Here is a 16,224-nt window from a genome sequence, read left to right as displayed (position 1 = left end):
GCCAGATATTAGCGATCCACGTTATCGCAAATACCTTGTAACGTTAATAAGACGCGCGTTATATAGATCGTTATTCGTTATCAATCTCAAGGTCAAAAAAATCGAGATAGCACAAAAAGTTGCGCGCTTCTCGGGTTCTAAGCGTTAGAATGTGACGAATCGTGGTCTCGTTGAACAGATTCTGAAATTTCACGCGCACTGATGAATTGTCGGGCGACCGCAATGCAGTGATAAGATAACTTAAATTATACGCATACACGGCTTATGAATGACCCCAATGTCTGTATTCAACATTTCGTCGATATTACATTAGCGTATACATTTGCCGAGTCGACGATAATCGTCAATTGCAATGCAATAGCATGGAACAATTAAACTATAACATATATAACTCTCTCATTTGCGATCGAGAAACTGTCGATAGTTGTTACCGTTCATTAATGATCGCACCTTCGTCACAGAGCAATACCAGCGCCTTTTAATCAAAGGCGACCGGTAATGGCGGTAATTATCTATCCGACTGAATATCAGTTTACATTTATTAACACAGATCAGCGGGACATACAAATTAATTTAATATTCTTATATTTACATTATAAAATACTGTATATGTACACAAATCTCGAGATCTCTGATGAATTTCAGCGAAAAGCATTTCTAGGAGCGTTTCTGAACGGCGGGAAGACGTCGGCGTCGATACGCGTGTTCATTATCACAATAAAGCTGCTATATCCGAAAATTTCCCATTCAGGACGCGCGATCTACAATTCGCATTCAATGCGCAGTCCATCGCGTCGTTTGATATAACTCAAAAATTTGATTCCCATTCGCTATGTACATTGTTGTATTACATACTATACGTGTGAACGTGAGCAACAGTGATGTGTCGCAGCTGCAGCAACGCGATCAATTTATGTAAAATGCACACGAACCGTTCTCAGCATTGTCTCGAGTACACATTTGCCTTTCATCTGTTTCTCATCTAATCGGAACGCACCGTCTGAAAATATTCTCGCATCTGAAAGTTTCTCTTCTTTCTTTTTCCCTCGAAGGACGCGCATTTCGTAAGGAACAGATAAGAGTTTCAAAACGTCACGCGTTTCTAAGCTTTCACGACACCGATTTTTCTTCCTCTTATTAAATACAAGCGTGGTAAAAATATATATGTAAGTATGAATCGCAATAAAAAAATCTGTAGCTTCGCGTTAATACTACATGACTGGGAGTAAGAGTCCCTATCTATTTACTTGAAATCCAAGTCAGATTTCAAGAACGTCACACATATAGAATTTAGAATAATATAATAAAGAAAATCGTAAGGGGCATAATCTGCTGAGTGGGAATAGACCGGCCAATTAGAGCGTTTTAGTTGAATTCTGATTAAGTTCTAATTGACATTTCTATACTTCTCTACTGTCAATATTTAAAATTAATTGCAACAACCTTCCTCTCCTCTATTTAAGTAAACTTTAATAGAGTAACGGGTTAGAAAGTAACGTTCCATTTTGTCTTTTCGTCGATCTAAAACTGCCATTGACGGTTATAGATACAGGTGTATGCATAATTTGATTTTGATAGCTCCGCGGTATCACACAATTCTGAAGGAAAGAACAACGGTAGAGACAGAAAGAGAGAGAGAGAGAGAGAGAGAGAAAGAGAGAGAGAGAGAGAGAGAGAAAGAATCAGGGCAGCGTGTCTCGAAGTATTCATTTGCTCTTCGCTCTCTTCAGCTCTCCGCACTTGCTCTCTTCCGTGGCCGCATTTACGCTTTTCCGTGATCTTATGCTCGATCTTTGTATCATGCTGCTCCTCAGGGTCTCACCGCGAATAGATGCTCTCATTGAACTTCGGAAACTGCTGCGTTCGAAGGACCGGAAGACGGCCACTGGCGGCGCCTCCACGTCAGGCTTTTTTCTAAAAAGAAAAAGCACCCTTGAGCAAAGTGATAACAATACGCTTGCAAATTAGCAACAAATTCAATCAAAATTTTGCATCAAAACTATCTGTACCATCTGATGTGTTCTCGTTAGGCTAGTGTTTTGTTTGAAGAACTTGCTGTTCATAAAATGAGAGCAAACTGCACAAAATTTGTTAGCATAATTTAACAGCAAACAGACGGTAAAAACCGAGCAAAAATATGCACGGCATAACACAACGGCAAATTGGTCATTCAACCATGCTTATACTTTTAAGTATTACCTTAAGTATAACATATTTAAAAGTAGGGTATGGTGGGGCAGATTGAGACATGGGGCAGATTTAAGACACTTATTGATATCTTGAAAAAGGTGATCGCCAGCGGATCGATACCAGCGCCCATAAATAAGGGCCATTGTTCGCAAAATTTTTCATATTCACACTGACGTTTGTGGCCAGGCATGGCGGCGCAAAAATCTTTCAATTTTAAGAACCATCAAAAGGTATAGTTAAAATAAGTTTTAAGTGTCACGCCTTTTTTAGTATTGGTCATAATTCTTATCATTTCAGTGAAAACTTATAAAAGGGCAGGACATTTCTGCATATTTTAAGTCTTTGAGATCCGCACTTAAATGACAAGTTATAGCGGTATTGAATAAATTTATAAATATTTGTATAGTGGGGTCGGTTGAGACAAATTTTCGTGGGGCAAGTTGAGACACTGTAATTTTTTTCCTGTCATACATTAAGTAATTTAACACTATTTTTTGATAAAAATTTAAAGTTATTAATGTAATTGTTACATCCTCTTACAGGAATCATGGTCAGAAACCGAGTCAGAAAGACGACGAATGGCACCTAGTTCACACCTAGTTGATTCGATGAAGAATGCCATTAAATTAGTTAAAGATGATGGGGGATTTAAACGTCAGCAGTCACTATATCACTTTAATGTTGATGTTAGATTACTTACTGTTTGCTAGTCAATGTTAAAGTCAAGGAAACATAACTTAACAAGGTAACCCACAGAAGTGTCTCTTTCGAGCACGCGTCGCGTGCGTAATGGGCCACTTTCCATGCACGTGTGACATAAAATTTTTTAATTTTTATTTTTTAATAAAAATAAAAAAAGTTAAAATAAAACAATTTATTTTGTCATTATTCTAAAGTGCTTTTCAAACCATTCAATTTTTGTTCAAAAAAATTTTGTCTACCTTTATATAGTTTCGGAGGTATTCGACCCAAAAGAGAAAAACTGATTTTCTTCAAAGGGGTGATTTATCCCCTAAACACACGTATGGGCATGTATAAAAAAATACGTGTTCCTTATTTTCATTTAGAGAACAACATACTAAAAGGTCATCAAAATCAAAGAAGGACACTTTCGTGGGTTTCCTTGTTAGCACATTATAAATTATAAGCAAGTCATTGTCTCGTAAACGTGTCAAATAATTATTACATCACTATCTAGTTTAGGTACATATTAATAGTTTTATAGATATTAATGCATGAAGCTATGGCTGTGCTATAAAATAAGAGAAGTATAAAGAAATATTTTTTTATGATACTTTATGATTTTTTTATGAATATTTATGTTGACTTTTTTTGTGCAGAATTCCTAGACAAACAACTTCCATTGAAAACATTTTTTTGTATCTCTATCCGTTTTCCAGAAATTCGGCAAAAACTTTTTTTAAGGGTAGTTTACCCTTTTAAAAAATTAAGCAACAGGAATGGAAGAGGTGAATTTTTAGTACAGTGATCAGAGAACCATTCGGACTAATTCTATTCAAAATACCACTATTATCAAAGAAGTTTTAACTTCTTTTTTGTGTCTATTGTATTTGGACAATATTGGGAATTTGGCCCCTTTGACCCCTCCGTATCTCCAAAACTAGCCCTATGCTCAACTTTAAATTTTTTTTTAGATTAATGTCCCATCATATAGCATCGTTTAGCATACAATTCAATTCAAATTTCGAGGGCCACCAAAATAGGCTAAAAACGTGCGATTTTGGGGCCACTCTTTGTTGCAGACGCTTGACAAAATATGTTTTTTTCAGATTTGGCTAACTAGGAATATACGAATACGATATCTCTCAGGAAATAATATGCGCTACTTTTTCTTAAAAAATTATATTTGGTAAGAAGGAGAAATTAAGAAATAAGAAATATATTCAATTTGAAATAAACATTTAAAAAAAATTAGAGAAAAGATATTTTTTAAAGTATAATATCTATAACTAATATAGATATTATATATAATTAAGATAATTATTTTTAACGCGATTATTTTATCGAAGGAAAAAAGTGCCGGGTATTGTAAAAATTGTATCGAAATAATGTAAAAGAAAATCATCTTCGACACTTACTTCGAGAGACACGGCATGTCCCATAGCTTCTGATTCTTTCCGAAATCTTCACCGTCCTGCAAGGTCTGTGGCAGATCCTTATCGAGTGTCTCCGGTAAAAGAAGTGTCAAAAGACCGCCCAGAATGCCCATGACGCCGAGAACCAGTAGTGGCAAAATGGGCGAGACAGTGTCCAGGTAAACGACAAAGGGTGCAAGGATGCTGGCTACGTATCCCATTATATGGATCAAGGCAACCCCTTGAGCCCTTACAACTGTCGGCAACACTTCGGCCGCATACTGAAGACCGATGTTATATGAGATGTTGACCCAGAATCTACCGACGATCGCCAGGGTAGCCGAATAAATATCTGAAACGGAAATCAGAAGAAAAACTGTAATTTTCCACAGCTAGTCTGTAATTTTAATCTTTACTTTTAATTATTTTTTTTTTAAGTAGTTTATCACCGTCCACTGCCGTTTGCAATGGGATTTTTGAAACGTTCTTTTTATAGAGCACTATGTAATATCCATGCGAGATAAGGGATCAAACCCGCGACTTGCTACAGTCGCGACTTATGGGTCGATCATTTTCGCTCTGAGCTATGTGTCATCCCAATCTTCAATTTTAATCTTTAATTTTAATTTTTAATTTTAATCTTTCTTAATTTTAAAATTTCCTAAATTTTTTATGACTGTTCTATTTTATGAATTTTTTAGAACGCTATTATTTCGGGCGTTTTAATAATCTATTAGGTAAAAAGAGAGATAACTCACTGTTTGAAATCGCGCTTGCCCAAATGCTGAAAATTCCGGAAATTACCATGGTACCGCAGGCCAACCATCGTCTACCCCATCGATCGAGAACGAGGGTAAGGAACGTGTCGGCGGGTAGTTCGGTAAACGCCGCTATGGTAAACGTTACAAAGACGTCGAGCCCGAGATTATTCACGTTTCTTACGTGGCCATCAAATACCAGCGATATCACCATCCTACATTGCGGGACATAATCGGTACATGTAGATAAAGAACAACCTTACCTTCTTATTCTTTATAGTTATATCGAAAAATGATTATCTTTTATTCAATGTTACATACATTTTCTCTTATAATCTATAATACTGAAATGTCTGTTGAACGCTATTTATTAAAGCATTTCCAACTTGACAGCCTCAGAATCTATTGAAATTGAAGAAGCATTTTTTATTATGTGGATAACTCACCAGATAATAATGAGGAGAATCGTAACATTTCGCAAACGTGGACTCTTAAATAGATCCACCACGGAGTAAGTCTTGTCCGCCTCTTGCTCTTTGCATACTCTGGCGCAGGTTTCCTGTTACACCAACAAAAGCAGTCATTTACAACGTGAATTTTTTTCAATGAGTTTGACGTAATTTTTTTCTCCTCACAAAAAAGAACCCAGACAGCATGCATATCCAAAATATCGTAAAGATATCTTTTAGACATGCGTGCTGTCTGGGAGCAACGATCCTTACGCGGAACTGTTGATAGACGTTTTCGGGTACTTTCGTGCCGTTCATGCGTTCGAATTTACCCAAGATCCCAATGGCTTTCTCCACTTGGCCTTGACTGACAAGCCACCTCGCGCTTTCTGGTACCAACCAGGGTGCCGCCACCGCCAGAGCCAGAGGGACGGATATTGTAATGCAAGTCAGCCTCCAGTTGGCTAGGAAGTACGCGATCCAAGGTAAGATGCAGGCGGCGAACGTGAAGAAGAGTGCTATCGACATGTTCGCCACGAAAGTGCGCCATTTCGGTCCCACGTATTCCAGTACTGAAGAAGAAAAGATCAGATATTTAAGAAGAATTTATCTAGAACGCCGTGTTCGACCTGCGAAGCGCTAACTCTGATCTCGAAATCGAAGATGTACCGCACAAATTATTAAAAAAAAACATGTGACGCACATCATGCTAGTAAAATCTGCATTTAAATCACTGTATATATTAATGATGTCTTTTTACGTAACAATTTACTTTCTAAATAAAAGTCATCTTGAACGCTTTCTCGAGGACAGTCGGACAGTTGCTTCTCTAATCTCGGGATAGATTTATGATATTAAATTATTATATGCTGCGAATAATGGTATCCTTCGCCCTGACCTTGCGCGAGCCGTTCAGGATGAAACCCGGAGAATGCATCGAGAAACCTGCCTATCTCTCGCTTCTTGTAATTTAGATAATACTTGGTTGTTAGCGCAAGGAAGCTTAATAGTTAACGCAAACTTCTCGTTATACTTGTAGCCGACAAACGTGACCTCCTATCATCCTCGTCATGTAACAGCTTAAACATTAAACCACGAAATGTGTTTCCTGTTTGCTAAGAGGATAACGCATTATTGTTGACTTACATTATCTTAATTAGATCGACGAGCGGTCATTTTTTCAAATGCACTACCTTCACGCTACCATCCATCTGTGAAGCGTAAAATTATCAGTGAACTGATCTATGCGTGTTTAGCGACAGTCGCAAGGCTGCAAGATTCAATATAAACCGATTTGCAGATTTCAAAATGTATCGATTGCACATTCCTTGAATAATTAAAAAAAAAACGCTTTGAGTAATAGTAGTGACTACTTTTGTAGTCAAAGAAAAGACGTATATTAATATTCAAGACTTCTGAAAGCTCGAATCTCCTCTCTTATTACGAACAAGCTGATTTACGGAAGCTAAATTACCAATGTTTGTGCCGTCAAATCATTATCAAGTCAAATGCCATTAATCATTATCAAGTTTATTTTTTATAAAACAAAATTGTTCGCGTAACTATATCGTGAAACCTGTGTCGACTTGCACACTTTTCGCGACTACAGCTTGCGGTGTAAAACGCGTAAGGAATTCGGCGGAAACACGAATCGAGCGATTTCACGATCTCCTTCGTCCTTCAAAAAGGCAAATTGATATCAAACTTCCCGTAACGAATACATTTCTCGAAAAACAATGAGACACGATCGACTTAATGCTTCTTTAACGAGCGAATAACGGCACGTGCCTCTGACATTGGTTACGCTTCCACCGACCGACGAGATCGGCGAAACGGAACTGACAAAACGCGCGAGTGCAATAACCGTGACTTACGTGAGTCAAACCGGGCGAGCTTGACCTGGTAGCTGAATCCGGCGATTGTAATCGGTCGTGACTCAACAGGCGCTTAGAGATCGATTCGGGCAGACCGACAATCACTCGGGCCGGATTAATTGCCAGGTCTATCGCCAAGGCCAGGCGGCGATAATCGGGCGCGAGATAATTACGCAAGAAAGGACAAGAAAGGCAAAGAGAATCGTATCTCCCTTTTTACAGCGATATCGATTTAGAATGTATATATAAACGTATGTAATTGTCTGCAAATCAGTCATATCCCAGAACTCTTGTGAAAACATTTAATCATGTCACGATTTAATCAGCTTAATTACAATTGCGCTGAAATAACGACGATTGTAGCGCGATAGCTGATGGGGTTAAGGTTGGACGTAACGCTTTAGTGAATACAAGGAGATGCGTTTCTAGCGCACGGCATTGTTCACGTTCGAATTGGGATAACCACGTACGTGGGAAGAACGCCTATACGAGAAAGAACGCGCGAGCGGAATTTCTCATTAATCGCTAATTAATAATAAGCGCGGTGGAAAGGAAAACTGATCACGATCAATTCCGGTCTGGAATCCCACCGATCTTGTTTGACGGCAACGTGCCAGTACGTCGCTAAAAATCTACATACTTAGTTGTAGGTTTCAACAGGCGGCCAAGAGTTCGAGACTCGATGCGACAATTGCGTCTTGGCATGCAGTAATTAAGCGAATGATATATTGCGAATAAAAGGTAATTTATTGATTCTTAATTATAGTATACATAGGCAATTAGTCTACATAGTTAAGTAGATAATATAGTCGTAAAAGTTAATCGCGGAATTTAGCAAATCAGGTCTTCAGATCGGCTCGGAAATATTAATTGGCTCGTTTCTTTGACAAGGTCATTATACCATTTCTATTATTCGCAAATATGATTCACCGTCTTAATGATTAACGAAAAATCATGACTATTAGCCTTTAATCGTGCATGTCTTGTTGCGACGAGCGCGGTTTCTGCGATTTCTTCCGCCTCCAGCTGAGGTCACAAATTACATGGAAGGATTGATAACGCTTATCATCAACAAGCAAGCAATTATCGCGTCGGAAAAAAATAAAAAACTCCATGGTTAACGTGCGATAGATTAAATTGAAAAAGCACCGCTTGGCTTTTATAAAAATGTCTAAATTCTGCGACGTTTAAAATCTTCGTTTCTAGGAGAGTTGAGTGTACGAAGATCTCGCGACACATACGTACCCAGTATGTACATCATGGTGAAACAATTGTCGAAGGCGAAGCCGACAAAGAACCGGCACAGCGCGAACTCCCAGAAACTTCCGGCCAAAACGGTCGCGACACCCGCTAGAAAGCCGGTGACATTTGCGCCGACCAGCGCCGGTATTCTGCCGTATCTGTCGGCGATCCATCCGAAGATCAGGCCGCCGAAGATCGCGCCGACAAAGAAGACGCTCTGAGCGGTCGTCGGCAGCGCGCTGTGTTCACACACCCATCCCAACTGCAATGAATAATTCGATCTATGATCGAATAATTTACTTCCCGGCGTCGACGCTCGAAAATGAATTCTGTTATTCGGAGATGTAAGACAGGCGTCGGCAAATTATAGGCCCCTGCCTGTTTTTGTACAATATTATTATTATTTATTAATATTATAATATTACAATTATTAGGATTATATGTATTATTATTATTGTTGTTGTTGTATCATAATATAATTATTTATTGACGAGTGTTCCCTTTTTTGTCGATGACAGTTATCTCAACATATTCCGTTCGTCAGTGACATGCATATTGATGTATATGAGTTATGCGAGCAATAAATCCAGCGCATGCCTACAAAATCAACACCGTACCCTCATTTCAACGCCTAAGAAATATTGCTGCGCAAATGACTCTTTCTGTTCAAACAAGCACCATACATTTTAATTATATAAATATCGTAATATTTAAATACCGCTGATGATGATCTCAAAAAAGGTCGAAATGTCTAGTTTCTTTTACATTTTAATATTGAATATTTTATCAATAGAAAAATTTGTTTTTTTTTCTGTTATATATACATTTACATATAAAGAGAGTACTTAGTAATACTCTCGATTTTGCCTCTTGGCCGGCAAAGCCTAAACCAGAGGAACCGCGCGGGTACGTTCTCTATGGAAGAGATAAAGACCGATTGCTTTCAAACCTGCACCGGCAGTGCGATCTCATTTCTAGGCAACGCGGGAATCCGTCCAACAAGCGCGAGAAATTGCTTAATGTAGTCCTAGAATCGAGTCCAACCGCACTACTATTGTAATATTTTTTTAATTAGTAAATAATTAAATACGATTAAATCGTGCGTGTAAAATCATATTTTATATTATTATAATTATTGGGATGTTGCAATATGTTTGTTTTCAATTACCTCATGACGGACTGTTACTTGACTAGGTGCTGCGAAAGGACTACCTTAATTCCGCAGTGCAATCGCGCGTGTAAATTGTATCTCTTTATATCTTTATATACTCTCGATCCGTCCTTGCCGCGCGAATACACACACGTGCCGCGAGTTCGCGTGACAACGCGACGCAAACATCTGTTGCACGTCGGCGATATGCGTGCCAAGTATACGGCTGTCTTTTGGCTGTCGAACGGCTGATGAATGCTTGTTAGTCGTTACATCGTATATTTAACTCCATTACCCGTTCGCTACCAGTGCTACCACGTTGCTACGCGTTCGAGCCACCTTGAAATATCTAATTCGCGCAACAATTAAGCGAACAAGCGTTTTTGACGCTTAACGAAAGGATCGTCGCTCCCTGAGAAGAGAGCGTCGTTCTTCCGTCATGATTCTTATCCCACACAATCCTCATCCTCCGCTGCTTTCTCCTTTTCCTCTTACCTCGGTCGCCACGGTCTCGTAGGGGATGTCGGTAAAATTGAACTCCCAACCGTGCGAGCAACCCTTCGTCGGCCAGTTCGAATCCGCCTCTCTGATCCCGTTCAATAGGAGTTCCGTGTAATTCACATCGTACATGGTGCATTTGGAATAGCCATCCTCGCCGACCGGTATCGCCAGGGCGATTCTGAAAAATCGAATGACAAAATAAAAATACCATTCAAGGGCAGAAATCAACGCAGATGTGGAAAGTTCTGATAAAAGACGGTCGATATAATAAGAAAATGTCCAGTAAATGTCAAGCATTGACCCAACAAAAAGGTCAGAAGGGATTATCCTGACGGGAAATCGAAAACGATTATAAGCCGGCAATAATTATCGCGTATAAAGGTCCCCAATTATCGAGTGCGTGCATATACCTTTGGTTAATAAAACGCATGCAATCTGACCTTTAGGCGAGAGTTGCACGAACGAACGGACGCATTCGACATCGATTGCAATGCACGTACAACATTTTTCATCCTTGATAAATATCCTTGCGCGAGCATCTCTCTAGCATTCTGCACGAGTTAGTAACTGGCCGCGCGAAAATATTAAAGTTACGACATTGGATCGTAAATCTGCAAATATACGCGCTAAGAGGCACATATTATTGAGAAAAAAAATTACACAGTTAAAGTCATTGCGTATCAACATATTCTGTTTGAAAACACTTATAATAGTTTTTTATTTCAGGTTAAATGTCGTAAGATAATTTTTTTTACATACAAAAACTTCTATAAGATCAACAAATATCAATTTTTGTGCCATTTAGAATTTATTTTATTAAAAATACAGAAGCTCGTTGAATGTAAATACAAAGAGAATTGAGAGGTCAAACTCGAGCAATTAAAGGATGTTATAATTTATATTTATAATTATAAAAAAATATTCGATAATTTATTATCCAAAGATAAATAACACATGTGATATTGATATACAGAGAGGTTTTACCTATGGGTTCTTCAAGAAATATTTGAAGATAAATTTTATTTACTTGCAATGTAATGTATGGTATGTATTAACCCTAGAACGCATGAGAGGGGTCGATTTCGATCCCAGGCGAACTTTGAAAAACGCTCCTGAGCTAGCGAGTGACATTATTGTCGAGTCTTTAAATGGATTTTTCACTAACTAAACTTGAGTAAAATTAAATTTACCGCATACCATTCTCTTCGTTATTAAAAAACGAAGAAATTCATGTAGGTTTAAAGGCCCTTTATTTCTGTAGGACCGGTTTTACGATCAAATAAAGCGTGGGGTCGATATTGCCCCCAGTCATGCGTTAGAAGGTCAAAAAAATGATACATGCGTTCTAGGGTTAATTAAACATATATCGAAATATGCATCGCAGAAGCATCCTGTTTAAGGACCGTCTTTCTGGTCGCTCACGTGCAATCAGTGTGGTTTTAGCGCGGCGTTATGTCGAAAGGCTTACACAAGTAGTTTTCACGTTCACGCTCTCATTGCTCATACGAAGGTTTCGTGCAAATTTATCATTCATTATCCACGAATACTCGTGCTGGCCTCCGGGCAGCCGGGGGCGTTGTGCAAATCTATATATTTGCCTTATTGATTTTCTAATTGCCACTAACAGTTACAAAAACGTTAGCACGAGCACAACGAAATTGTGCGTGCAATTTGCCCAAGATCGTCACAAATATAATAACGACGGAAAAATTTCAAGTGAGGTAAGAGTGTACTTGACGATAACTCGTAATAAATTTATTCTCGTTAAAGCGCTAAGCTAATAAGTATTAGCCGCAATTTATGGCTTATATGTGTGGGAGAAAGATAATAGCTTATAATTGCGAATTATATCTCCCTCGCTAATCTTCTCCGCTCGAAGTACACGTCGCAGACACGTTAAAAAATTTTTTCCACTCCATTTAATACAAACGTCATTCTACCATTACAATCGGTCTATTAATTATGCGGATCGATGGATAAAGTGGCATGATCGCTGCTCCATTTGAAAACGATTGAAAGTGCTGTAATAATAATAAGTAGCGCGGGTCACGTCCGCTGTCTGTATACTTCTTATGGATTTCTGCAGAAAAAAAAATAACTGGCATCAACCGGTCATTTATCTCGTCATTAAACTGACGTCAGAGAGATAGAAGGAGGCTATTAAACCAACACGCAGGTATTACTAATCGCACAATCCTTGTCGTGCCGAATCGTGCAATCGAATTGTGATTGCGAAGGTCTCGACGTCGCGCGTCGTTTCCATACTTTCCCTGACTGACACGTACTTCTACAAACACCGATACGTTTCACGCCGTACAGTTTCCATCCGTTCTTTTGCGATCATCGGAGATGAAAAATCGCCGACGCTTGCTGTCAGCGAATGTGGAAAAACACATGCATCAGTGACAATAGCCGAGAATAGCGTTTACACGTTGTACATACATACGCCGCGTTTATTTCCTCTTTTGTTTCTCTTTTTTACTTTTTTTTATTTAAAAAATCCACGAGATATGCGTGTTTACTTGAAGTGCAGCATAACGGGTCATTAGGAGCGCTTTTACGAGTTATTAGCGCGTCTCACATTATGTCGTTATAGCCCAGATTTGCATACACTGCAGCGGCTAAACAAGCCGTGAATATATCGCGCAAAACTCTTTAGACGATCTATAATTCGTGACAGAATTTAAGATGGAATTCGACTTACAGTTTTATCTGTCGCGTAATACGTAAAACATTTGAAAAGACAAAAATACAATCACTTATGAAATATATCTTGAAATTACATATATAAATATGGAGAATTAAATATATTATAATATATAATATAATATAGTATATTATAAATGTAATATAAATTATAAATATACTTTGCTTGAAATTTGACGGAAATTACAGACTGCGTCCTAGAGTGGGTTTAAGTGAAACTATAGCGTTCCATTCGTGTTTTTCTGTTTATCTCGGAATCATTCTAGACACTTCTACACATAGCGTTTAGAAAGATTTTTTTCTTTATAATTGAAAAAATGATTCTAAATAATTAGGAAATAGCTAAAGAATACTTTCAAACAAGGCAAATGCATAGTCGATTATGTAATAAATAATTTACATCTAGCATTGTGTTCGATAATTCATAAAACGCGCTGACCAAGCTTTCGCAGTAAGAAAATATATAGTAAATCGCAAGCCGTGAATCACCGGTTCTACGTCTTCCGGGTAATTCGATTGTTCATGGTATATTTGTTCGCGTGAACAATTAACCGCGCGGGAAAACGCGGTCTCTGCTGAATACCGGTAGTCGTAACGCAGAATAAAATCCGCTCGAATTGCCGCAAAAGTGGTTACAGATATATGGTATATCGAAATGCGAGAATAAACTATGACGGACCGGTCCTCAAGTTTTTTAAAAAGAAAAATAACAGGAAAAGGAAGAGAGAAATGTTTATGAAAATGCAGTTGCATAAGCATAATGAAGAGACAAAGCAGTATTTAAAAATTCTAAAACCAGTTATCGCGAACGCTCTTCGCGTTTCTGATGAACTGATGAAAAGTTTCGTCTCCTATTGTGTTAACGTACATGCGCGGTCACTGTAAGGAGACTATCTGTATCGTTATGCATTTACAACAAACTCTATTATTCTTTAGCGAAGTTAGAATGTGAACATATTGTTATATCGAAAAAAAAACATTTGTCCTGTATTCTCATCAAGAACTTTGTCGCCTGGTAGACAAGAAGCGTTATCGAAATCTCTTGTTTTAATACCTTATCAAATTAATATCTCACACTAATCTATTTTTAATCGACAAGTAGATGATTATCACGATGTACTTTACGTTTTGTGTTAAGCAAATAAGTAGCGATAAGAGAGGAAATATAAGACTGTGAATTATCATTCGGTGATCATGTTGATACAGCTGCTAAGTGCTACATCCATTCCGTGGTTTATTTACGAATTATATTCGCGTAAAAATGTGAATAAGCGGATATCGTAATAGATAAGTAATTTATATAATATGCTCAAATAATCACGTGCCAAATAGTAAGGCGTGAAAGAAATATTCAAACACATATCAAAATGGTTCTTAAATATTTTACAGTTGCTCTAATCTGCTATGAATCGACAAGAGGCGATTACCACGATAAACTTGAATGATTTCATGCTTTATGTTAAGCAATGCAAGTAGTGATAAGAGAGGAGATGTGATAAGAGTATGAATTATCATTCAATGATCACGTTGATACTGCTAAGTGCTGTATTCATTTTGCGCTTTATTTACGAACCATATTCACGCAAAATTGTGAATTTTAAGCGGTAGATAAGTAATTTATAACACGCTCAAATAATCATGTGCCAAAGCGTGAAAGAAATATTCGAATATCAAAATAGTTCATGTGTAAAAATTATGCTATCTCAAGTAATAATATTCTCTCATAAAAAAAACATGTAATTACTTCAAATATTTAATATGATAATATCGTATAAACAATGAGTTGTCATACTATTCATTCAACGATCCAAAATCTGTTTTGGAGTAAATTCTTACTCTGGTGTCAAAAATAGGAAAGTGAGAGGAAAATTTGTCCGACGAAACTATAATAATATACTCGCGCGTAAATATACAGGTAGTGTTTCGCGCTGCGCGTGTAGGTACTTGGCGCGAGACACTACCGTGTCTCTTGATCTGTACGTTATTTCCTCTCAGATTTAATTCGGCGAGAAACGCTAATATCACTATAATTTTTTTGTTGCTTTCTATTGTTTCTCTCGAAATAATCAGTACATTTTTCTCTTCCATCGCTAAAGCATAAAAACGCGACGATGACTTCAATTTCCATTCTATACCTTTCTTCGACCGGGAGGTTCTCCAATTCCGGCACGCGACACCAGTGCTTCTCCGGCACGAGGGTGATGAATATCTGCGAGAAGTACACCCAGGCGACGAAGAAGGCGAACGGTATCATTAGCACGAACAGGATTCTCTGATAGGTGCCGAACTCGCCTACGTGCGGCAGCAAGTCGTCGAAGTCTATGTCCTTAGGCTGCTCCTGGTCATCCTGATCATCGCCGCTCTTGCGGCCCTTGACGGACGAAAGCCCGTCGGATGAGGCCGAGGCTGACAGGCCCCCGTCGGGGCTCGCATCCTGCGGGGACAAGTTCCCGGAAACCCCGGCGGACACTGGAAACTTCTCCTGCGGCGGCATATCACTGTCGACCGAGACCTCCGATGTTCCCCGGGAGAAGATGGGTGGTAACAGTTTCTTCGTGCTGCGTGCGCGTTTCGGATCCAGCCTTCAGGATGCTGCGCCACGCGCGCACAATTAAAACGGCCAATTTGCGCGACGCGGCGCAACGAAATACTTATGCTAAACAGATGCACTTTATTTATTACGAAACTCCTCCCCAGCTTCCGCTCGGCGACGGCGAACAGACTCCGTCCTACGTCACGGAGAACATATCGGAGATTCCCTAATCTTTGCTTGTTGCGACGGTACGAATTGTTATCGCCGGCCACTATCTCTTCGAGCACGACGAGCACCACTTCGATCGCGATAACCAAAACGGCGAAACTAATCGGTTAGTTAGATTATCATTTGATTAAACTGTGACTGTGTACATTGTGGGAATGTATCGCGCGAGGCCTCGGAAGAATCGAGGCTAATCCGAGGACATGTATAATAATAGGCGAAAAAAGGAAGCTAGCAAATCCTGAGACGAAAGACAACGACTGGAACGATCTGTTGCGTTCGTAGCTGGCTATATACTATAGGCATCGACCGTGGGGTATACCCCCTCTCTCTTTCTCACTCTTTCTCTCTCTCTCTCTCTCTCTCTTTCTCTGCTGCTACTGCGGCTCTGTTACTGAACACAATTCAATGTTCTCCAAGTGTGCATGGCATTGAACGCGCCACGGATCACATCGATCGCCCTCGTCCGTTACTGCTGCTGTTGCTGCTGATGATGCTGA

The 16,224-nt window shown here is 38.9% G+C and overlaps 1 protein-coding gene across 2 annotated transcripts; it reads right to left on the bottom strand.

Annotated features, from left to right (window-relative positions):
* Nucleotides 1-260: 260 nt before the first annotated feature.
* Nucleotides 261-15,981, bottom strand: LOC112454070 (organic cation transporter protein). 2 transcript variants are annotated; one of them, XM_025015259.1, is made up of 8 exons: nucleotides 15,102-15,980; nucleotides 10,255-10,438; nucleotides 8,613-8,871; nucleotides 5,767-6,065; nucleotides 5,491-5,603; nucleotides 5,045-5,259; nucleotides 4,290-4,638; nucleotides 261-1,914 (listed from the first exon to the last, which is right to left on the bottom strand). In XM_025015259.1, exons 1-8 carry the CDS (start codon nucleotides 15,458-15,460, stop codon nucleotides 1,707-1,709), a joined length of 1,986 nt encoding a protein of 661 aa, XP_024871027.1. In that variant the 5' UTR covers nucleotides 15,461-15,980; the 3' UTR covers nucleotides 261-1,706. The 2 variants fall into 2 exon arrangements, with proteins under 2 accessions (XP_024871027.1, XP_024871028.1); XM_025015260.1 differs by lacking the exon at nucleotides 261-1,914 and having other exon boundaries at nucleotides 4,286-4,638; nucleotides 15,102-15,981.
* Between the last annotated feature and the right edge of the window lie 243 nt (nucleotides 15,982-16,224).

This window comes from Temnothorax curvispinosus, unplaced genomic scaffold, assembly GCF_003070985.1.
Source record: "Temnothorax curvispinosus isolate PA1 unplaced genomic scaffold, ASM307098v1 QBEX01004775.1, whole genome shotgun sequence".
Lineage (NCBI taxonomy): Eukaryota > Metazoa > Arthropoda > Insecta > Hymenoptera > Formicidae > Temnothorax > Temnothorax curvispinosus.
Note: the sequence above shows the minus strand (reverse complement) of the source record. Positions and strands in the feature narration are given on the sequence as shown.